Source organism: Echinops telfairi, unplaced genomic scaffold (genome assembly GCF_000313985.2).
Source record: "Echinops telfairi isolate 266 unplaced genomic scaffold, ASM31398v2 ScPeMD7_3;HRSCAF=10, whole genome shotgun sequence".
NCBI lineage: Eukaryota > Metazoa > Chordata > Mammalia > Afrosoricida > Tenrecidae > Echinops > Echinops telfairi.
Window position 1 is genome coordinate 21963292 of NW_022103899.1, and position 24493 is coordinate 21987784.

The window sequence follows — 24493 nt, forward strand, 5'->3', positions numbered from 1 at the left end:
TCTCCCATGTCACCCCGGAACCATTGATCCCATTGTTTTCTCCTCCAGATTGTTTATCCAGCCTATCTTATCTAGATAGACAAACAGAGACACTAATAAGCACAAAAATAAGGCAGAGCAAACAAAACAACACAAAAACAAAAAACAACGAAACGACAGAAAAAAAAGAAAAGCCTATAAATAGTTCAAGGTCTGTTTGTTGACCTTTAGGAGTGTTTTTCAGTTGAGTCTGATGGGATGCCACACCCTGGCACCAAAGTCTATATTTGGTATTCCCTGGGGACTTCATTGCTTTGCTCCCCTTGCAGCTCTGTTGCATGCCCTTAGCGTTTTGCCCCTGGTTTGGTGGGGTCAGATCGGGCACAATTCCCACACTGTGCCTCCGGTATTGTCCCTCATAGCGATATGGGTCTGTGAGGGACATCTTGTCTCATGGCGGGGCCGGCCCTCTGGTCCTCTCAGTGCATTGGCTGCTCTGAGCAGGAGTACCAGCCTAGGGGCTTGGTGGGCAGGATGTGCTCCACTCTCTCTCCTTCTCTTCCTTTGCTCCTGTGTGCTCTGATCAGACACTCCCCTCTCCCTGAGTTGTAACTTCAGTGCTGACCTCTGAAGTGAATCCTTCTGTGGGGAGGGGGGTTGTCCACGTAGTTGGGATTAGGGCCAGCCCAGCAGACTAAATGAGACAATTTCTATTTTCACTTTCTAAACCATTATCTTTGGTGTTGATTACACAGTTAGAACTTTTTTTACTTATAGACCCTCTTCTAAAAAGTAAAATGTAAGGACACTAAAACTTTATGGCTTTGGTCAATTGGAAGTTAACATGTAGTATGCACTGGATTCCTTAATTCCTTTCTTTTCTGGTTCCTCTTTCCTGTCCAAATAAAGTTGGAGATAACTCTATTTCATTAAAGAATGTTGTTGAGATTTGGATCGGGATTGCATTACATTTATAGATCTCTTTGGGTAGTATTAATATGTTCACAGTGTTGCGCATTCCAATCCATGAGCATGGGATGTTTGTCCATTTCTATTTGTCCCATTGGTTTCATGATGTAGTGTTTTGTATTTTCCCTTGTGTAAAACTTTTACATCCCTGGTGGGCATTTTATTTTTTGTGGGATATTATAAATATTATTGTTTTCATTTCCTTTGTAGAGTTCCCCTTGCTACTGTAGAGGAACCCAAGTGATCTGTGTATGTTAATCTTGTACCTTGACACTTTGCTGAATCCGTCTATTAGTTCTAGTAACTTCCTTGTGGAGTGTCTAGGATTTTCTATGTATCATGTCATAGCATCTATCAGGAGCATTGTTTTCATTTTTCCTACCAACGTGGATGTTCTTTATTTTCCCTTTCTTTCCTTATTGCCCTGGCTAGGACCCCCAGTACAATACCGAGTAAGAGTAGTGGCAATGGCATGTCCTGTACAATTTCTGCAGCATCTCTGGTGGCTTTGCTTACCTCTACTCAACTGAACCCAGACCAAGCCAGTTACCATCAAGTCACTCTAACTCATGGTGGTCCCACATTCATCAGAGTAGAACTATGCTTCTGAAGTGCAATGAATTACTTAAAATGGCTCTTCTAACCACAGTCTCTGTAATTCCCACCAAATGATCCTTTCTCAACGATGCATATGGGTAAGAGAAGGTCAAGGAAGACACTGACAAGGTTCTGGTGTGAGTGATTGTTAACAGGGTTCATTGTGATTGCCACTCTGCTGGGCATAAAATGAACCATCTCAGAAGCAGAACGCGGGGATAGTACTACTAGGAAAAAAGAAGAGCCAGAAGTGAGGTGTGCCCTTTGGACATGAGATCCCTATGCATTGAACCCCCTTGATCTGGGCGACAGTTGTGACACCAGAGGAGTGGCAGAGCAGCAGCAACAGAGCCAGGAGCCAGACATGAGACAGAGTGATGGATGTCCCAGCCCACAAAGCAAGTAAAGGTTTGTTCTTTGGGGCAGGAAGCTGGCTTGTGAAGTGGAGTGCCCTTGGGCACTCAGTTAGCAGAGCTGCATTTGCTGACCCCCAGAGCTGAGTGCCTCTGGGGCTGAGACTTACAGCAGTGTGACATGCCCTTTGGGCATTTATTATCAGCCCTAAAAAATTTTTGTAACATTGCCTGAACATGACAGAGGCCAGGCCAATTGGCTGAACCCCAAGCATTTTTCACCTGAATTATAAGCTGCTAACTTCCCCCGGTGGCATAATGGTTACACATTGGGCTGCTAATTGTAGTTTGAAAGCATCAACTGCTCCACAGGAAAAAGAGAAAACTTACTGCTCCCATAAAGAATTACAGAGGCAGTTATACCCCATCTTTTAGAGTCTCTACAGAGCTGGAATCAAATCGATGGCAGTGAGTTTGTTGTTTTGTTGTTATTGTTGTTGTTGTTGTTCTGGTGTAACTTCCCTAGTAAACCCCATACTTGTGAACATCATCTGTGAGTCCTAAGTAGCCTTTGCAGTTAATCATCCAATCCAGCCACAGGAGTGTCACTGGCGAGACACTGGTGTCAGAAGAGAGGGAAATGGAATGGAGGGTGGAGGCATCTGTGACCTCTGTCCTGGGGCAAGCAGCCTTAGGAGCCAGAGGAGGTCTGACGTGGCCCCCACACTGTTTCCTCAACCTCAAACTTTTTCAAGGCTGTAATATTTCAGAAGTAAATCACTGTCATTCTTTCACGGCACCTCTGGGCAGGTTCTTGGTTAACAGTTGAATACTCAACTTTTTGTGGCACCCAGGGACTCCCCACCCACTTGAGACAACCAAAAAGATCACTCAAACCAAACCAAGCTCACGGTCATTGAGGCAATGCCCACTCCATAGGACCCTCCCGGGAAGGGGAGAATTGCCCCATGAGTTTCTGAGCCTGGAAATACTTGTGGGAGTAGCAAGCCCTTTCTTTCTCTGACGGAGGGGCTCAAGCTGCCCAACAACTGCCCTTGCAGCTAGCAGCCCAACCACTATGCTACCGAGGATCCAAGAGGCCACTAGATCCTGCCCAATATCATTACAGAAGCAAATTTGCCCCTGTTGAGAACCACTGCCCAAATCAGGTCTTTGTCCTGCTAATTTATAGATTTATTTTAAAAAGATGTACAGTGCAAGCAACCACGTCTGCCACATAAAATATAGGCATACTTTGCCTGACTGCACTTCACAGACACGGCATTTTTTACAAATGGAAAGGTTGTGGAGGTCGGGGTTGAGTAAGTCCACCAGCACCATTTCCCCAGCAGCATGCATTCACTTCTCTCTGTGCCCCCTTTGGGTCATTCTCACAATACTGCAGACTTTTTCATAGTGCTATTTCATACAGTAGACTATGGTCTCCTGTAAAAATAACATATGCACTGGCAGAAAAAAATCACATGATTTGTTTCATTGTGATATGAGCTTTATTGCAGTGGCCTGGAACCAAAATCCCAGTATCTCCAGGTATTCCTGTCCCTGATATGGAAATTGGAAAGGAGCTCCTTCATTTGGCTAAAGAAAAAATTCTCCAGTGTTAGGGGATATTAGGTTTAAAATCCAAAATTAATTGTGTTTTCTCTATAGCTATGTGGCTGCTTTTGGTTTTCTGCTACAAAATACAACAAAGTTTCTGTTTTCTGAAGGTTCCATTTATCATTCACTGACCTATGAATAACAGGTGCAAAGTAGCTACAGAGAGCAACACTGCTTTTAGTAAAGCAAATAGCAACACATTTCTAAGTTGTTCAGTAAGAGAAGGTGACACTCTCGTCACCTAATTGATCTAGGACACATCAAAGAATTGCAAAATAAAAGGATAACTTAGACTTCATGTTCTTAATCATGCAATTCAGCCTTTAGAAAATAGAAAACATTCTTTTCTTTCGGGTTATCTATAGCTAAGCTTTTTGTCATGCTGTTTAAACATGTGGATCCATGTTAAACAGTCGCCTCTTTCAACAACAAGCCTACCAATCAGAAGCCGTGTGCAGTTCTGAAAAGAAAAAACTATAAAACCCTCAGGTTTGGACACTGAAGAAGGTAGGCACGTTACCATAAAATTCACAGAAACCAAATCATTTATTGCAGTTCACTCTTTCCTTCCCAAGAAGAAAGGAACGTTCCCTGAACCGTGTTACCTAGATGAGGGAGCTTCCAAAAGTCCCGGGAAATGGACTTGTTAAGTGATAAGGGATCCCCACCGGAGCCCGACCCTTCTGAAGCCCCGTTGCAGAGGCTCTTGCTTCCTCTAGAGGCGCACACAGAAGAGCACCAGGTCGGAGCAAAACGGCACGCAGTCCTTTTCCCGTGACTCACCTATATGATAAAGCCCAATCCAATCGCTGGGGTCCACCTCCTCTTTAATGTCCCAGAAGATGATGAGGTGCTGGGCTTGCCCCAGTGTGTACTCGTACATGCTGGCCGTCAAGCTGGAGCGGCTCTCCGAAGTCACCAGGTCCGTGTCGCTGTTGGCCCGCTGGAGGGTCACGTTCTCTGGCATGGCGCTCTGGGCATCGAGGCTCTGGAGGTTCTCCGGGCTCAACGTGTAGCGCATCTGGGGGTTCCGGCGCCGCACAAAAAGCAGATGCTCCCGGGCTGAGCTAGCCATCGCGCCTGACTTTCTGCACCCGGCTTCCTACAAAGCTGCAAGACACAAACGGGCACAACGCATGAGTGCTACAACGAGGGGAGTCAGGTTTAGGCTTCCCAGACAGAAAGCCTTGAGAACTGTTTATTAACCCAACCTGACCCCCACGATAATCTTCTGTTGTCAAAATAAGACCCATTATTCTACTGTCAGTGGGTGATGTCAGGAGCCATTTCGATAGAATGAGGTCACATGAAGCTATCACACACCCGTGTTTCATGCAGCAAAGCTTCATCTTAACAACTGGAGAGAAGGGCGTTGTTCCTCTGCCATCTCCTACAGGTCTGTCCTGGCCCAAACACCACCACCCCTTCAAAAATGGCATCATGCTCTTCTTCCCAATACCCGGCCCTGCACATATACACACACACTTTTTTTTTCCTGTTGCAAACAAATTTTAAAACAGCAAGATAGAAGTACTTGGCACACACTATGCACAGTTGCAGAATCAGTGGATGGTGCAAACAATCAGCTGCTAACCCAAAGGCTGGAGGTTCGAGCCCACCCAGAGATTCCTCAGCAGAAGGGTAATCTGTTTCTGGGGGGAAAGAGCACAGCTGTCCTCTGGCACACACCTGGGGGCGCCATGATGCAGCATAGGCTCAACACACACCGGGTTGGTTTTTGTCTTGTATATGTGATTGAAATCTATGGTTGAGTACAAGTTGACTTGTTTAATTTCTCAGCTGAGAATGTAACTCACAAATTCCTTTTTCAAAAGCCTGCTCACCTGTCATCGTCTCGCTGAAACGCAGTGGCCATCGTTTTTAAAACTGCACCTGCAGCACAGAGGATTCATACCTCTTCCCTGCTTTACTCTTCGTTAGTGCAATGACGATGGTCTGATCTGCATATTGTACTTACTTTGTCAACTGCTATCTACCTCCCCCACCTGTTTTGTTTGCTACTTGATCTTCAGTGCCTAAGAACACACTAGATAGCCATTTTTAAAAGGTTAAATCCATGGTTGGGTTAAAAAAAAAGTGAGCGTGTTTTTCCTCCAATATTCCTTGGCGTGATTTACACCTGAGGGACCATTCTGGGCTCTGTCCTCTATCAGCCCAGATCTTCTGACTGGCCCACTCTATTACTGTCTAGATTCATGACTCCCCCTGGGCCTGGAGCGAGAGGAGCAAGGCCGTTGCTGTTGGAACTTAAAAGTCGAGCCCTAAATCCTGCTTTTTCCCTCCATGCCAGACTCAGAGGGATCCTTGCCAAGGCCTCTGCCCTTTAATGAACGCATTCAAGGTTCTATCTGTCAGGTCCTTCGAGTGTTACAATGAATCTCACTCTTATAAACTACCCTCTTTTAGAACTGTACAATTTACCGATGCCTTTATGCATTTAACGTTTGTTCAGCAGCCCTAGCACCGCACAGAGCGCCTGCAATGCACTTGAAAGCCAACCCTCACTTGGGTACTGAGAGTCAATCTGAGCTTACCTTTAAAACAACTAACCATTACAACTCACAACCTGGAAGACTGAGAGGAGAGAGGACGATAGGGGGTGAGTAGAATTCCCTAGTTCCTCCCAATACCACCCCCATCCATCCCGCAAGTACTCTGGGTGAAGAGAGAGAGCATTCTGCCATTGATAGAAAGCATAGTGCTTGCACGCATATTCCTTCAGGTAATTTCTTCCGGACGCTTTATTTCAAGTGATCAGTACTATCCTGCGGAGTAAAATAACTCATACTGGTGGTCAAGATATTCCAGATGAAAAGACTACAGATACCAATCAACATACAACCCTGCTTACTGCAAGTGAAGAGAACTTGAAGCAATTACTGATCAAGATCAAAGACTACAGCCTTCAGAATGGTTTACACCAGAATATGAAGAAGACGGCATTTCTTACAACTGTACAAATGAGCAATGGTATCCTGAGACCAGAAGAGCTGGATAGTGCCCAGCTACCACTAACAGTGAAACAAAATAGGTAGTCCCAGAAACACAGAGAAGAAAACTCAGAGTCTAAAAAAAGGTCTCAGGCCAGACACCTTTCACTTAAATGACAAATTGGCTCAGAAAATGCAAACCATCACCAGTGAATACCGTGCTCCTTTAAACACACACACACACACACACACACACACACACTATTGTTATTTTAGAAGGTCAACAATATAATCACTGAATTAATTAATGCTATATTTGGTTAGGGAGAAAGACGAGCCTTTCTACTCCCATGACGAGTTACCATTTCAGAAACGCACAGGGGTGGTTCAGCCGGTCCTGCAGGGTAGCTGAGTCAGAATGGACTCAATGGCAGTGAACTTCGTGTTTGTTTCATTTAGGAGCCCTGGTGATGGAGTGGTTACCAGTTAGGCTGCTAACTACAAGGTCAGCAGCTCAAAACCACCAGCCACTCCGTGGGGGAAAGAGAGGCTTTCCACTCCCATGAAGAGTTACAGTCTCAGAAAGCCGCAGACGCAGTTCTACCCTGCCCTACAGGATCACTGAGTCAGAACAACCTCAGTGGCAGTGAGCTTGTTTTGGTCTTGTCTGTTCTGGTTTGGTTTGGGTATTTTTGATGTGGGGTATCTCTCCAGGCCTGGGAGTACAAGGAAAAGAGCCCTTAGATATGGCAGACAGTTAACAAAAACAAAGTACTAATGACCAATTTATACATTAAGCATCACTAACAAACATGATTGGAATTCTAAAACCCTCCATACACCGATGACCTCGGATGACTACTGAACTGTATGAGTTCTGTGGACACTGCAGTGAACTGCAGAACCTGGAACACGAGGAAATATACTGAGGTGGGGAATGGTGGTTGATCAAATCAAGAATAATGGAATGCTATAACATTTTGGAAAAGCTAGGCATTTGGGACATCTTTGATTTCCACCTCATTGGGACTAGCCAGTCTTGTATCCACAGTTTTAAAAGAAATAGTTTTTGTAACATGAAGCTAGATGGTCACCATTCATCCAAAAGCCAAGATGGGAAGGCAAAGAGGGGATGGAAAGCTGAGTCGATGGAAACCAAACCAATAGAACAGAAGTTGTGAAAAAGCCTTGGGGGGTGGGGGGGGGAGGAGCTGATCCCAAGGGCTCAATGGAAAGTAAATGTCTCGAAAAGAATGATGGAATACATGTACTAATATGTCGGATACAAATGATGTATGGATTGTAGCAAGAGTTTAAGAGCCCCCAATAAAATGATCTAAAAAAAATGTTAAAATAGCAAAAAAAGAAAAAGAAATTATGAAAATGCCAAGAATGAAAAATATATCCAAAGTCAAGGAGCAATTTATAAAAATTGTTCAATGGAAATGTAATTTACTGGGCAAACTTTCAGCTAAAACATAATGAAGTATTAAAAAGCAAGTAAAAAACTAAAATTGATTCCTGCCTACCAAACGTACTAAACCGAAAGCTGGTGGCTCCTTGGCAAACCTCCCCCCCTCGTGAGCCTCAGCAGCTGCTAGATGCCCCCCCAGGGGGCACCACCCAGGGTGTGGAGCACTCCTCGAAAGGCACACAAGTAAAAAGCTCCTATTCTAATTCTGATTAGGTCTGCACTCTGCTGCTCGCTCCGATACCAGACACCTGCTTAAACAAAATTACTTTTCTTCCTGAGGTCAAGAGAGACTTAATTACTAAGCAAACTGGAAAATGCCAGAGTACACAACTTCATTTCCAACAGCAGCAGATTTTGTTTAGAAGATACAGGCGGTCCCTGATGACAATCACATTAAGCAAGTGTTTTTCTTTGAAGTATCTGTGCTAAAGAATCTGGAGGTGAGTGTCAACTTACTGAACCTCACATGAAGGACAAGGACTTGGAAACATTCATCATCAGATGGTTTTTTACAGAAAGGTATCCGAGGAATCTAAGCACCATCCTTGTTTACCTTTCAATGCATTTATGTACAAATTCCTAGTGTTTCTGACTATGCTAAAGGGAGAAACAAAGGGGGACAAGGCTGTACTGTCAAAAGACACGACCGTGAGCATGCTTCGCCTGCCATAAGCAGAGGGATGTGTGAAATCTAGAGAGACACAGCGAGCCCCGACACCCCCAGCAAGATGCATGGCATCCGAGACGAGGAAAGCCTGGACCGAATCCTCAGGAAAGATCCTTCCTGAGAGCATTTCCACTCGCTTACTGCTAAGAGAAAGCGTTTCCAGAATCATTTGTGTTCGTCATACCCAGCTCATACCTGTAAAATGATTAAGAAGTCTAGAAAACTGTTCGTCTGTACAAACTGTGGGGAAATGTTCCATGGCTTCAGGACACTTGTCAGAATGTCCAAGTTCCTGACAATGCCCCTTGTTATCTCTTCTGGGGTGGAGTATGAGACAATGCGATTGATTGTCCAGGTGATTGCCCATGAGGAAAAGTCTCCTTTCCCTGAATTCTTTGGTCAAAGAACGCTATAAAGCACACATTTGAGTAAGGAATGGACACAAATATACACAATGAGAGAAATCATTTTAAATTCCAAATTTTGCTCATTTAAAAAAGTGTGAGTTCAATAGTATTTTCAAGATGGTCATTAGTTTAAATCATTGAATGCATAGGATATTAAAAAGAAAAAACAAGATTTGATTTAACTCTTTTTTTCAGTTCTTTAAACAGACTAAGATTTCTTAAATTTAATTTCTCCTGGCAGATATGAATAGGAAATTCACAAATGAAAAATAAAATTTAAAGAACCAGTAAGTATAAAGGGGATTCAAAAAATTTGTGGGAAAATTCTATGATCTTTTCATTCCACTTTTTTATAAACTTTTTAAGGCCTTCTGTATATCAAAAAGCAAGTTAAAACAAAATGAGATCTAATTTTAAAAATATAAATACTCAGACAATGTGAAGACATTTGTTGTCAGGTATTCATATATATATGTCTATATAAATATTTCATAACAATTATATTTATATATAGTTGCTATGGAGTGTTAAAATATTTCTCTGTATTTATATCCATTCCTTTTCCAAATATTTTATAATACATATAAAACAAACTTTACTTGGTCCTCTACTCTACCATCCTCACAATCACTGCTTTTAGCCCACTGTTGGGTCCTGCCTTGAGAAGGCGCATGCCTCAACCCCTCCTCCCAAGGTCATCCCACACACAACGGAATACATCCTTAGAAAACAGTGTTGAAACACCTCATGACGTTGAGAAACTTGGAAACAATAATGCTGAGTGAATATACTCAATCACCATCTACCCAATCCTACATGTCCTTAAAATAACAAATATTGATGAGTCCGCTACTATGAGGATAGACACCAAGAGAAAGGTAAACTTCAGTTCTCAAGTCATCTAATCTAATCTGGTCCCCCAACAAACAAGGTAGTGTGCCTGCCTAGTGCTCATGAACCCTTATTGGTACATCTTAAAAACCCCTTACAGAGGGGAGGCCTCACCTCTGCTGGGTCAGTTTCTCACGATGGGGGGAGAGGGAGAAGATGCATCAGTTCCTGTCATATAACATTGTTCTACGGTCACCCCAATTCAACAAACATTCTACAAGAGTGATTAGTAAACCTTACTGGAAATCCAAGTCAAGATTGGGGATGGGGGCAAGTAAGACTCAGAGAAGGTGATTCCACCTCTATGGGTGGTGCAACCTGCCATTGAGAAAACATGTAATATAAAGTATATAGACACAGGCCACCCCGCCCCACAATGGGGGGGTAATTTTGGCATTATGTTCCTGAGTGGGCACTTTTGATGGCTATCCAGTTTCTATCCAGCTTTTGATGGCTCAGGTCACATGATATGGACAACCAGGACTTTAGACTATTTGCTTTTGAGGTTCACACCACAAAGAGACTATTTGGAAGTCCCACTAAGCAAACTAGACTTTACTTTAAACATACCTGCAGAAGATAAAAGGAATTTCTATACTCCCTTGAGCTTAACACGGATATGCCCTAATGGGAGACGGTTATTTTTATCCCAAGGTTTGGATTTGGAAGTCATTAGAAAATCATTAGACTTTGTTCGAATCTCTTGCTTTGAGGGTGCCCAATAAATAGCAACAAGACTACCATAAATTTGCTATTTTGATACTTTCCTTTTTATGACAAGTCTTAGTCCAGAAGGCATGTTTACGCCTTTGTAAATGAGTGTTACTGAAAGAATTGCCCAGCTCCAATATTTGTTAAGTATTGTCCATTCTTTAAGTTTTTAATCTGTACAAATAAACAATCAACTTGGTGCACCAAGACTTGAAGGCAACAAGCGGCATAAAGCAGCGAACCAACAGAGAGGTCTGCTGGGCCAGCCCGACCCGAGCTATGTGGACCCGGTGTTCATCTGGGCACATTAGAGAAACAAATCCACAGCAACTCATGTGTAAGAGAGAGTTTTATATAAAGGGTAAGTGCACATCAAGAAAACATCCCAACCCAGTGCTGCCCAAGCCCACAAGTCCAACATTAGCCCCATAGGTCCAACACCAATCCACAAAGTCCTCCTCCATCTCACAAAACACACGCAATAAAGCCGCCTGCAGGAGGAAAGCCGAATCAGTGAATGTGTATGCATTTCGGCGCTGGCAGGGGTCGGCTGCTCCTGCACCCAGGGCTGCATCGGGGTAGGTCCATGTGGCTTCTCCTCAAGGATGTCTTACAGGAAGGGAGCCTTGCCAGCTGAAGCAGGGAACTGGCTAAGGCAGCTGCACCCTGGTCTGAACATCACAAAGCAAGAGACCAGAGAACTAGAAAGGCGAGCCTCACCCAGCCATTTCTCTCTCCACCCTTCAATTAACCCCACATGTGTTTATTGGCCAAGATGGCATAATAAACTTTAACTATCTCAGAGCCCCTCCCCAGAAGAATGCACTACTAAGGACAGCACTAAGATAAAGCTCAGGGAGAGGGACGGATCTATGCAGAACACACAGGAGCCAACTAAGAGGGAAGAACAGAGAGAGAGAGTGGACCACAGCCTGTCCCACCAAGCCCCGAGGACGATATTCCTGCTCAGAGCAGCCAATGCACAGAGAGGGCCGTGGGCTGCCCCACCACGAGACACGACATCCCCCACTGACCCATAGTGCTATGAGGGACGAATTGTGGCCCAGTCTGACCCCCACACACCAGGGCATACGAAGGGAGTGCAACACAACAGCAAGGGAGCAAAGCAATGAAGTCCCCAAGGAATTTTGGGGTCAGGGCTTGGCACCTCACCAGACTCAATTGGGAAACATTCATAAAGGTCAACGGATAAACCTGGAACTATTTATAGGCTTTTGCTTTAGGTTTTTTTAATATGTCTATCTAAATAAGATAGGCAGAACAAACAATCCTGAGGAGAAAACAATGGGACCAACGCTTCCGTGGGAACATGGGAGAAGGGGAGGTGAGGGAAAGAAAAATGAGAGCCAACAAACCCAGGGCTTGATCAAGGGCAATGCAGCTGAGAGGAATTACTAAAAGCTGAATGAAGGTCAAACATGACAGTGGGACAAGAGGAAAGTAAAAGGAAATAGAGGAAAGAACTAGGCCGAAAGGATGTAGATAGAGGCACGTACATATGTGAATATATTTATATATAACAATAGGGACATAGATCTATGTGACATTTGGCCCCTACTCAAGCACTCCCTCAATGCCAGAACACTTTGTTCTAATAACCTGGCATTCTGTGATGCTCACCTTCCCAACACAATCGCTGAAGACAAAATGGATGCCAAAGCAAATATGGTGAAGAAAGTTGATGGTGCCCATCTATCAAAACATATAGCGTCTAGGGTCTTAAAGGTTTGAAGATAGACAAGTGGCCATCTAGCTGGGAAGCAACAAAGCCCATATGGAAGAAGCACACCAGCCTGTGTGATCTGTGAGATGTCAACAGGATCTGGGATCAGAAGACCCAAAACAAACAATCATATTGATTCAGACAGACGGTGGGTTGGGGAGGGGGGATGTGGAGCAAAAACCCAAAGCCCATCTGTAGACAATTGGGCATAGCCTCACAGAAGGGTCACAAGAAAAGGACAAGCCAGACAGGGAGCAGTAGCAAACTACCGACGAAACATATAACATTTCTCTAATTCTTTATTGCTTTCCCCCACCCCCACCCCACCCCCTACCCACTCTCATGATGCCATTCTACGTTACACAAATCTGGCTAGGCTAGAGCATTTACACTGGTACAGATAAGAGCTCTTGACACACAGAATGCAGGACATATTACCCCCTCAGGAACAATAATGGCAGTAGTGATGTCATTAGGGTAGGGGGAACGGGGAGGAAGAAGGGGTTGAAAGGGGCAACTGATTGCAATAAGACACATTTAACTCACCCACCCCCAAGAAGGCAAACAACATAAACATGGGTAAAGGACACAGAAGGCAGTGTAAGATATGAAAATAACAATAATTTATATTTTCTCAAGGGGTCATGAGGGTGGAGGGAGGGGGTGAGGGAGGAATGGAAAAGAGAGGAGCTGACAACAAGGGCTCAAGTAGAAAGAAAATGTTTTGAAAATGATCATGACAACATATGTACAAATGTGCTCAATACAATGGATGTGTGGAGCTGATCTACAGAGAGCAACTGGATGGACAGCTTCCTGGGGTATGGAAGGTGGGTGGAGAGGAAATGGGAACCTAATGACAATAAGTACAAGAAAGAATAAAATGTCCTAAAATTGATATGGGTGACAACTACACAAGTCTTTGAACATGACTGAATTATGAAGCTTGTGACTTATAAGGCAGCTTCATATTATGTTGTTGAGAAGCAGTAATTTCCCGCTCTCAAGGTAGACCCCATTACCTCTGACAAATCGTTGATATTCAGGCACAATGAAAAGACCCAAAAGAGTGAATTTGCTGAAAGCAGAAAACATAAAACAAGCCGTTTCAGAGCAAGAATTCAATAGAAATCACATCCTTTTCCCCACCCATTTTGGAAAAATATATGTAATTTATATTTAGAGAGACCTTTGAATTCTAAAATAAAATCAAGCACAGGAATATTTGTACATGTTCTTTAACCAACAAAAACAACCCAAAAGCCATCAAATCAATGGACAGAGTGGAACCACTCCTTAGAGTTTCCAATGGTATAAATCTTTACTGAATAAGACAGCCTCATCTTTCTCTCTCGGGGCAGCTGGTGGTTTCAAACTGCTGACCTTGAAGTGAGTAGCCCAATGCATAATCCAGGATCCTTGTACTTCTTGTTACGTGCCATAGTCAGTCTGATTCATAGCGACTCTGTGTAAAACAAAAGGAAACATTGCCCGGCCCTGCTCCATCCTCACAGCTCTTGCAGGTTTGAGCCCATTATTGCAGACACTATGCCAGTACATCTCGTTGAGGGGCTTCCTCTTTTTTGACACCCTTCGACTTTACCAAGCATAATGTCCTTTTCCAGGGACTGGTCTTGATATTATGTCCACAGCATGTGAGACAAAGACTCAGCATCCTCTTGTCTAAGGAGCATTCTGGCTGTACTTCTTCCAAGACACATTTCCTGTGGCCTAAGAACACAAATTCAAGCATTTGTAGACCACTGGAAATCCTGCCAGAAGCTGCGAGGGGAAGTTGTGCCTCTCATGTCAGTGGTGGGCTGGCAGGGAAAAGCAGTTGCCATAGAATCCGTTCTAACTCATAATGAGCTGATGTTTCGGAGCGCGCCATAGGGTTTTCAATAGCTGTACACCCTAGTGGCTCAACACATAATTGCTCTGCTGAGAAGCACAGGTTGGCAGACAAAAGACCTGGCAATTGCTCCTGTAAAGCTTTCAGCCTAGAAAACCCCATGGGAAATTCTGTTCTTTACAGGAGATCCTAGGAAATAAAAATCAACTCCAGAGATCTAACAAAAATCTTTCAAAGTTGATGGCCAGGCCTTTCTTCTGAGGTACTACTGCGTAGCTTCAAATTCCAACCTTTCACCGAGTAAGCTGAGTGTGAATGTGTTTGTTCCGCACATAAAGATACAGGAGGAAGAAGGAAATTAGTACTGACAAGTCTGGGTAATCAGGTGTGTCTAAAGCACTAGCGTCTTCCCAGTTCAAGGCATTGATAGACAGAGCCAGTCCTCACAGAACCTTACTGGGTTATCCATAGATTTCAGAATCATACGTTAACCTCTTACAGAAAAGTGGTTCTTCTCCATGTCCTTCTCTTCCCACCGGTGTCCCCTCTATGTCTAATGCAGCAACAGAAACACGTTACTCATCGAAGTGAAACAAAGGAGAAGGCATGAATGAAGTAAGGCGTGGAGTCTGATGGAATGATTTCTATAGAATAAACATTCCTTACCAAAACATAGAACTAGTTTAATGAGGTTATGTATCAAATAAAGTTATGTGGATATGGGGGGAAATGAAAATGGTTTCATCTGATTCAGTAAGCCAAATTCTTTTACCTTATTAATTTACAATTATTGGACCCTGCTTCCAAATTTAATACACTTGAAGAAGTAACATTTTCATTAATAGAGGAAAATATATTTTAAGGAATCTATTGTTTATATATAAATTAAATGTTTCTTGCTTCTGTTTTTTTTTGGGGGGGGTTTGCTTAGAATACTGCACCATCTAAATTAGGAAGGTACAATGGCCTTAAATAATAGTTTCCACAAAAAAATTAGAATTAAAATACAAATCAGTTTTAACCAGTTGTGACTGGGTAAAGACTTCAAAACACCAAGTACTTATCCATTACATCACTAATTTCTTTTTTTTTTTTAAATAGGGACCCAGTCTAAGCCAAAAGCAAGAACCCTTTCCAGTGAAAGGTATTATACTTATGCAATTATTCGTGAGAAACTCGGTGTTAAAAATTATCCTTCCAAAATATGTTGTCAACTTAGCTAGTTCATGATTCTCAGTATGATGTCATTATCCTCCATTTGGGGATGTGATGTGATAATCCTCTTTGTTGTAAATCCTAACCTCTATGTTAATGAGACAGGATTAGTGATAGTTAATGAGCAGGATGCAATAAACAGTATTAGATTGAAGCAATCTCTTGTAAGAGATCGAGGAGAGTAAACAAGCAAGCCAACAAACCTCATAACCATAGAGAAAGAGGAGTCTGGGGATAGAGCTAGTCTTCTGGGTTCCTGCATTGTAAGCTCCTAGACCCACGGTTAGATCAATGCCAAGGTATGTAGGGCTCTCCAAGGAACCTGGGCCCACAGATGGTGAGAGGAACAAGCACCACCACAGAGCCGACACAAAAGAGTAAGCCTTCCTCTAGAGCTAATATCCTCACTTTGAACTTCTAGCCTCCTAAACTGTGAGAGAATAAATTTCTGTTTCTTAAAGTAATCCATGCTTTAGTTAATTACTAAGTTATTAAAAAGTAATTAATTTTATCTCTTCTTTTTACCTTAGACTACAAAGCTTTAAAGTAAAATGAAGGTTCAGTAAGTGTACCCTAATATTTTTTCAGAACAAGGGCTGCACAATGAATGACCACCCTCTGATTTCAGCAAATCTAAGCCAAGGCTGGAATATAGAAACAAAGGAAATGTCCCCAAAAGAGTCCAGGGCCAATGAGTCTCTATGATGATAACATGGTCTCCAATGAAAACGGGTGCCCCCCCACCCCCGGTTAATTAAAGAAATTAGTTATCTTCTACGTAATATTAGCTTACAAAGCTTAGGGAGACATTTGTATGTATTGGCTCTGCACGCAGTGGCCACATAAGCAAAATAATCCCCAGTTCCTGTAAGAAAGGTGGGGTGGACTCCAATCCACTTTGAGGAAACAACCTTGAGTGAAGCATGATCACTGAGCACCTGGGGTTCCACGAAAGAAACTAGTTATTGTACTTTTTTAACGTCAGAGAGAAAAGTTCAAAGTCTCAGACACTTGGGTGATGCTAAAATCCATCAGTCAATTTTTCACTTCCAGAGATGACTTCGAATGAATGAGCCAACTCGGTTGGTTCTAAGCACACGTAACAAAAGAAAAGGTTGAAATTGTCCAGGAGTTTGTCTTGCTTGGATCCACAACCAATGCCCATGAAAGCAACAGTCAAGAAATCAAAAGGTAAGTTGCACTACGTAAATCTGCTGCACAAGACCTCTTAAAAAAACAAAAAGCAAGGATGTTACTCTGAGGACTATGGTGCACCTGACCCAAACCATGGTATGTTCCATCGCCTCACATGCATGTGAAAGTTGGACATTAAATAAGGAAGACTGAAGAAGCATCAATGCATGTGAACTGTGGTGTCATGGACGGCGAAAAGCTGAAACTTATCTGTCTTGGACACAGTATGACCAGTGTTCCGTAGAGGCAAGGATGACAACACTTTGTCTCGTGTACTTCAGACACATTGTCAGGAGACACCAGTCCCTGAAGAAGGACATCGTGCTTGAGGGGCAGCAAAAAAGCAGGAGCCTCAATGAGCTGGAAGGACACAGTGGCTGTGACCATGGACACGTGTGATGAAGGCACAGGACCCAGCATTGCTTCATTCTTTTGTGCACAGGGTCCCTGTGAGTCCAAACTGACATGGTGGCCCCTAACCACCACCAAAAGGCTGGGTAGAAAAGAAACTGACCAGTGCTTCCAATGCCAAGGGAGGCAGACCTGAGAAGCAGAGATGGGTAGGGAGGAGGGCCACTCGTAATTTACAAGGTTTTTACATCAAGCTAAAACCTAGGAAGAAAGAAACATTCGAATCAGATCTGCATCTATGATCCCAAAAGGAAAATTCCTATTGCCTGACAAGATTCCTGACTATTCATTACATTTGTTTATTTTAAATGCTGCTTTAAAGTGTCTAATGCCTATAGCATCACTGTCTTATATTTAGTTTTATCTTAATAGCTTTTATGTAGTTAATAGAGTTCTATTTTGATATAAATTAAGAGAAAAGTCACGGTTAAATCAGGAATCTCAGTTAAACCATGGTGGGCTCAGAAGTTCGGACCACATCTGAAGCTCATGAGCTCCACCTAATGACAGTACCTCGTTGTCTGGGGTAACTTCAGCATGGGGACAAACAATCTTGGAAACAGAAACTTCAAAAACGACACTGTAACATGAGCTTTATGGAAGTCCCCTTGCGGACAGAAAGCATGAACACAAAGTTAAATTTGCCAACTACATTTGATCGCAAAATAATAAAAGTTAGGAGGGGCAGGAAAGAGAAATACAGTTTGTTTCTTGTATGTCCAATGAGATTTTCAAAAACAGGAAAAGATCCCACTCACTCACTGTCATCAAGTGAACACCAACTCACAGTGACCCGACAGGGCAGGGTAGGACTGCCTGTGGGTTTCAGAGGCTGTAACTGTTTACAGGAGTAGGAAGCCCATCTTTTTCCAGAGTAGCTGGTGGTTTTGAACTGCTGATCCTGTGGTTAGCAGCTCTGTCCTTTCACTGTAAATTACAATCATCTTTATTAACCAAATTTACTTACACCTATAATAAGGACCACAGTAATACTCCTACTTAGCACTGGTAAAAAAGGTTTAAAATTTTTTAATTACATTATTCAAAATAATTTGTGTGGCAAAAGAAATTCAAGAGAAAATAACATACTTTAAACACTCAAAATTAATTATTTCTCAAGAAATATGTAATATGACTCGGTATAAAAATTTCAAATCACCAGTTTGAATAGTTTACTCAATAGTTTACAACCTAAACTATTGTCTTTTCATTTTAAATGGTTACACTTTGGCCTAGAATTTCTAATTTTCTAATTTCTAATTTTCATCTTTAAAATAGCACATAATTTAGTGAAAAAAGATTCTATTTCTCATAATTTACACACCCCAAATCCACCAATCCAAGAAGCCTAAATTATTTCTACACAGATAAGCCATCAGTACAAACCCTAATTTCTGATCCCCAAAGGAGAACAATGAAGTCACAGAAGATTGACACTTGTTTCTTTAAAGTCAAATCATAGAAGAAAAGACTGTACTGAACCTGTACACCGAGTCAAATAATCTGGAGGCTGTCTCCAAAATCACAGCAAACACAGGAACCCAGTTGTTGGTTGCCTGAGGACTTATAAGCCTAAAGGCAAAGTGTAAAGCAGAATGAAATAATTGTTTAGCACTTGAAAGGTGCCAGACTCGTTTTCCCTGTTATATGCTATTTTTTTATTAAATAATCATTTTATTAAATAATCATTTTATTAGGAGCTCATACAACTCATCACAATCTGCACATACATCATTTGTGTCCAGCACATTAGGACATATGTTGACTTCATCATTCTTACAACACCCACTTTCCACTTGAGCCCTTGGTGTCAGCTCATTTTTCCCCCCCTCTCCCCGCTCCTCCCTCCCCCTGAACCCTTAATAATTTATAAATTATTATTATTTTAACATATCTTACTCCATCCCACGTCTCCCTCACCCACTTCTCCACTGTCCATCCCCCAGGGAAGAGGCCATATGTAGACCTTGTCATCTGTTCCCCCTTTCTCCCTCACTTTCCCTCCATCCTCCCGCTATCGCCACTCTCTCCACTGGTCCTGGGGGGTTCATCTCTGTCCTGGGTTCACTGTATTTCCAGTTCCTATCTGTGCCAGTGTACATCCTCCAGTCCAGCCGGATATGTAAGGTAGAATTGGGATCATGGTAGTGGGGGGAAGGAAGCATTCAAGAACCAGAGGAAACTTGCATCTTTCATCGTTGCTACACTGCACTCTGATTTGCCCCTCTCCTCCCCGCAGCTCTTCTGTAAGGGGATGTCCAATTTGCCCCAGATGGGCCCTGGGTCCCCACTCTGAACTCCCCCTCATTCACAATGTTATGATGTTTTTTTGGTCTATGATGCCTGATACCTGACCCCTTCGACGCCTTGTCATCTTACAGGCTGGTGTGCTTCTTCCGTATGGGTTTTGTTGTCTCTTAGCTAGATGGCTGCTTGTTTATCTTCAGGTCTTTAAGGCTTCAGGTGCTCTATCTTTTGGTAGCTGGGCACCATCAGTTTCTTCACCACACTTGCTTGTGCACCCATTGTCTTCATTGACTTCTTTTGGTAGCCAAGCATCATCAAGTGCTCCAAAATCAATGTCATGGAGGGTGCAGGAGGCCTTTCAGGGCTGGATCAAGGGCAATGTAACCGAGAGGAATGCCTAAAACCCAAATGAAGGCAGAACATGATAGTGGGACAAGAGGAAAGTACAAAGAAACAGAGGAAAGAACTAAGAGGCAAAGGGTAGTCATAGAGATGTAAATACAGGCATATAAAGATGTTAATATATTTATATATGATGAGGGGGAAATAGATCTATGTATATATATTTATAGGTCGAGTATTAAGAAAACAGATGGACAGTGGGCCCCTGCACAAGTGCTCCCCCAACACAAGAACACTTTGTTCTAACAATTTGGTAGTCTGAGATGCTCACCTGCCTGGCATGATCGCTGAAGACAATGGGTACACAAGAAAATGTGGTGAAGAAAGTTATATGCTATTTTAAGACAAACATGAGTCAGAAATACGAGGCAAAAACATAACCCTTTACAATGAAAAGACTCAATAGTTTTTGTTGTAAATGGTGATGTGAAAGTTTCCTGCTGATTCATATTATGTATTTCTTTGAAAATAATTGATTTTGAGTCACTAAACAAACAACATTTCAAAATCTATAAAAATGACAACACCAGGAATCCAGGATATATAAACCCCTCAGGGCCAACAATGAGAGCAGAGATACCAGGATTAGGGGGTGGGTGGAGGGAGAAAGGGAGAATTGATCACAAGGATCAACCTAGAACCCCCTGGAACGAATAATGGAAAAGTAGGTGAGGGGCGACGGAGGACGATGTAAGGTATGGAAATAATAATCTATAACTTATCAAGAGTTCGTGAGAGAGAGCGGGTAGGTGGTGGGAAGAAATGGGGAGCTGATATCAGGGGCTCAAGTGGGAAGAGAATGCTTTAAAAATGATGATGGTGGCATATGTGCAAATGTGCTTGACACTGGATGAATGTATGGATTGTGATAAGAGAAGTAAGAGCCACCAATAAAAGGGTTTAAAAAAAACAAACTACAACATCTTAATAAGAAAAATACAAATAACCCAATCAAAAATTGGGCAGAAGACATGAATAGATAATTTACTAAACACAACAATCAGGCAGACAATAAGCATATGAAGAAATGTTCACATTCATTATCAGTATGAGAAATACAAATTAAAACAATAATGAGTTACCACATCACACTGACACTCTTAGCAAAATTCAAGAAAACCGAAAACAATAAATGCTGTAGAGGATGTGGAGAGATTGGAATGCTCATGCATTGCTGGTAGGATTGTAAAATTGTACAAACTCGGTGGAAAACAATATCTTGCTTCCTTAAACAAACACAAATACAATCTTTTTACTTGGTATATACCCTAAAGAAACAAAGCACAAAACACTAACAGACAGATGCACACCTACGCTTATTACAGCCATTTCTATCATCACAAAAAACTCTGACTATAAAGGAATGGATAAATAAACTCTGGAACAGTCATACCATGGACTATTATTCATCCTTAAAAAACAACGCTGAAAACAAACAAACTGGTGAGTCTATTAAAACACGTTAAGACATGGGCAGAATTAGAGAACATTAAGCAGCTAGTCAATCTTATAAAGATAAATCTTTTATGACACATTATAAAGGAAAACAATAAAGAAGAAAAATGGTTTTACTCCCAAGTATAAGACTTTAAATTTAGAGACTGGGAGAAGGCCAGGGGCAGGGACTGGGTGGGGACAGGGACTGGAGGGTGGAATCCACAATGAGGGGTTAATGGGACACTGTGACTGATTTGGTTTGATGAGATGAGTAACTGGAATTCTCACTCATGGTATATCAAAATATAAAATGTCTGTTGGTAGCAATAACAGTTTTGGTTTATTTAAGTGAAGGGTAAATACATGTGGATGAAATCTTCAATGAATTCCTTCCACACATAGACCAGGAACATAAATGGCCTTGCTATCATACAGAACATATTGGAAAATGGATTATGACAGATATAACTAGGTCCAAATTCAGTACCATACCATTTGATCTCCCTTTTGATACATTTTGAGTTCATTCTAATTTTTAATATTGGGTTTTCTTTCAAACTAGGGTTTATCTCTGCAGTGTTTGTTATTGTTGGTAGCCTTCTCAACTCTTTGTTACATATTTTTCTATGTTTTTCAGTATATGAAATCCAGGATGGGTGAATGTATAGACACAATAACTGGATCAGGGTTCCTGATGGGTATAGCAGGGGAAATGAGGAGCTAATAGTAAGTTGTACAAGAAGGAAGAAAATGTTTTAAAACTGATTGTGGTAGGGATTGTACAACTCTTCTTGATGTGACTGAATTATTGAATTGTATAATGTCTGGATTGTGTCCTAATAAAATAGTTTACTATTTTTTTAAGTTTAAATGCACAAAAGCCAGAATGATGTTTGTAGCTCGAAAGGGATTCAGATATATCAAAGGCATATGAATTATGTTTTAAAACTTCTTTTACATAATTGAAGAGAATTTATTAACCCATAATATTTTTAGTTTTTAAGTTATATATGTACTGATAAATAACATGCACAATAAAAGGGTCATGAGGGCCAAAAGTTTATATATATAGTCACAAACACTTGGGAAATTGTTTTCTGTAAAAGTTAAGTATATACATATGCATATGCATATACATACACATATACATATACCATGCCATTTGTCCATTCTATTCCTAATTACTTGCTCAAGAAAAATAATTACATACTAGGGTGCTTCAAAATATTTGGTGAACAATTCTGTTATCTTTTCATTCCATTATTCCTCATATGCAAAAACTTAGATACATGTGTATTAGGTCTTCCTCTTGTTATAGACCCAAACTCTAAACAGCTCAAATGTTCATCAAGTAAATATCCTACCAAACTTTTCTGCTCCACCTTCACTTATAAAACATAAATTGAACAAATCTAGTTTTTAAAAAAACTATAGATAAATATTTAAAAAAAACATGATTATCCTCAATAAAATGGTTCAATTGAAAACACAACCATCCTGACAGTCTATCAAGATATACTGCACATGAAATAAAGCTCCAGTGAACTCCCTCGATCCACAACTGAGGGATGGGGGGAGAGCGGTCACTAAACGGAGTGCATTGGTGAGTTGAGTACAGAAGGCCAAAGGCCTAGGGCTGACCTGACCAGCTCAAACCTGTCAGCAGAGTCCCCCTAGGATGCATGCTGGGCCTGATCTGGTTTCCAAACTCTTATGTATTTGGGGGGTTGTATTGTTTCGTTTGGATTCTGATTTTACATATTGGGGTGTGTTTCAAAAGTGTTACATCATTGGGGGAGGTTGTGGCTTTTTGGAATTTGGGGTTTGGGGCTTTTTTTGGTGTATGAAGACCAGGACTGATGAAGCTCTAGAGTCAGCAAGTGGAACAAGGGTTTGGAGAGGAGGGGGACACGGAAGTGGGGGCGGGGAGAAGGGGTGATGACGTCAAGAGTCTATACAGAAAAAGAATGTTGGGAAACTGATTGTGGTAGTGAATGCACAATTTTTTAGGATGTGATTAAACTATGGAATGATTTGATACATGGTTGAATCCCAATTTAAAAAATACATAAAGAATAATAGATGATTGTAATATAAAAAAGAAAGAAAATCAGGAAGCACAGGGAGCAGGGAAGAAGGAAGAAAGGAAAATGAAACGAAATTCAAAGTAGGTTAGTCCAAAGTGAAGTCAGAATTAAAGAGACCAAACTTCTCCTCTGAGTTTGGATTCTACTCAATGCACCATAATGGCTGTCAGTGCAAATTCTATTCTATGATTCCAGAGAACAAATGACATTTCTGGATCTATTAGGACACCGGTGGAGGGTTTCATTGTTGCTTCCTTTTGTTTGTTTTTATTACTAAGTCTTCTCTTGCTGTGGAGGGTCAGTGCCATTGAATCGGTTCCCATTCATTGTGACCCTACCCACAACAGAAGGAAACATGGCCGGCTCTGCCCCAGCCTCACAATTTAGGACACTTGAGCCCACTGTTGCAGCCAATCTGTCAACCCATTGTCCAGGGTCTTCCTCTTTTTCGCTGCCCCTTTACTTTACCAATGGTGCCCCTTTCCGAGGCAATGTCCCCTGATAACATGTCCAAAGCAGGTCTTCTCTCATGACCATTTATTTCTGAAGCACACATTTTTAAAATTTTCACTTGGGTCCATGATCAATCTGCATATCTCTGAAGCACTCCCCTACACACACACACACACACATACACAAAGGCATAGAACTAAATTAAATTCTTCTCATCAAAACTCTTCAATTCAGATCAAAATAAATGTAGTTTCATGTCAACAATTTAGAGATGCAGGTTCTAAGGAGACCCAGTGGTGAGGAAATGGAAAGGCTAGAAAACAAAATGGAAGTGGGGGGCGGGGGCTTAAGGGAGTGAACTCAGCACATGAAACAAGTGAGTCTGAGCTCCCTAGAAGAAACGCCAGCCTGCTGGATTCCAGGGAGACTTGCAACCCAAGAGAGGAAGACTCCCCAAGTGCGCTAGCAGTGCCAGGAAACACAGTCTTCCATTCCTCGATGGTACTGGGTATGGCAGGGCTTCGGAGCCCTGGCAGAATTTTAACTCAATGCTATCTTCCCTTGGGGTCACTGGTGACAGCAGAAATAGCTCTAGCACTGTAAAAGTGTCTTTCCTCTTTGGTTGACCAAAATGACAGAAAAGGGGGTGTAATTATTCGAAGGAGTGTTTGTTTTGTCGATTGTAACTGTTGGCATGAATTACTAAACAAGGAATGAGTTCTCTTAAAAATAAGAGGGATGCCCGGCTATCAAAAGATATAGCGTCTGGGGTCTTAAAAGCTTGAAGGTAAACAAGCGGCCATCTAGCTCAGAAGCAACAAAGCCCACATGG

At 41.9% G+C, this 24493-nt stretch overlaps 1 protein-coding gene across 2 annotated transcripts in view; it reads right to left on the reverse strand.

Annotated features, from left to right (window-relative positions):
- The window catches only part of HECW2 (HECT, C2 and WW domain containing E3 ubiquitin protein ligase 2), a 457170-nt gene that overhangs the window by 291391 nt on the left and 141286 nt on the right, over positions 1–24493 (reverse strand). For both annotated transcript variants that reach the window (XM_045294741.1, XM_004701507.3), the window contains exon 2: positions 4302–4628. In XM_045294741.1, coding sequence (XP_045150676.1) covers positions 4302–4593 — 292 coding nt within the window. In that variant the 5' untranslated portion in view covers positions 4594–4628. The remainder of the gene's footprint in view (positions 1–4301; positions 4629–24493) is intronic.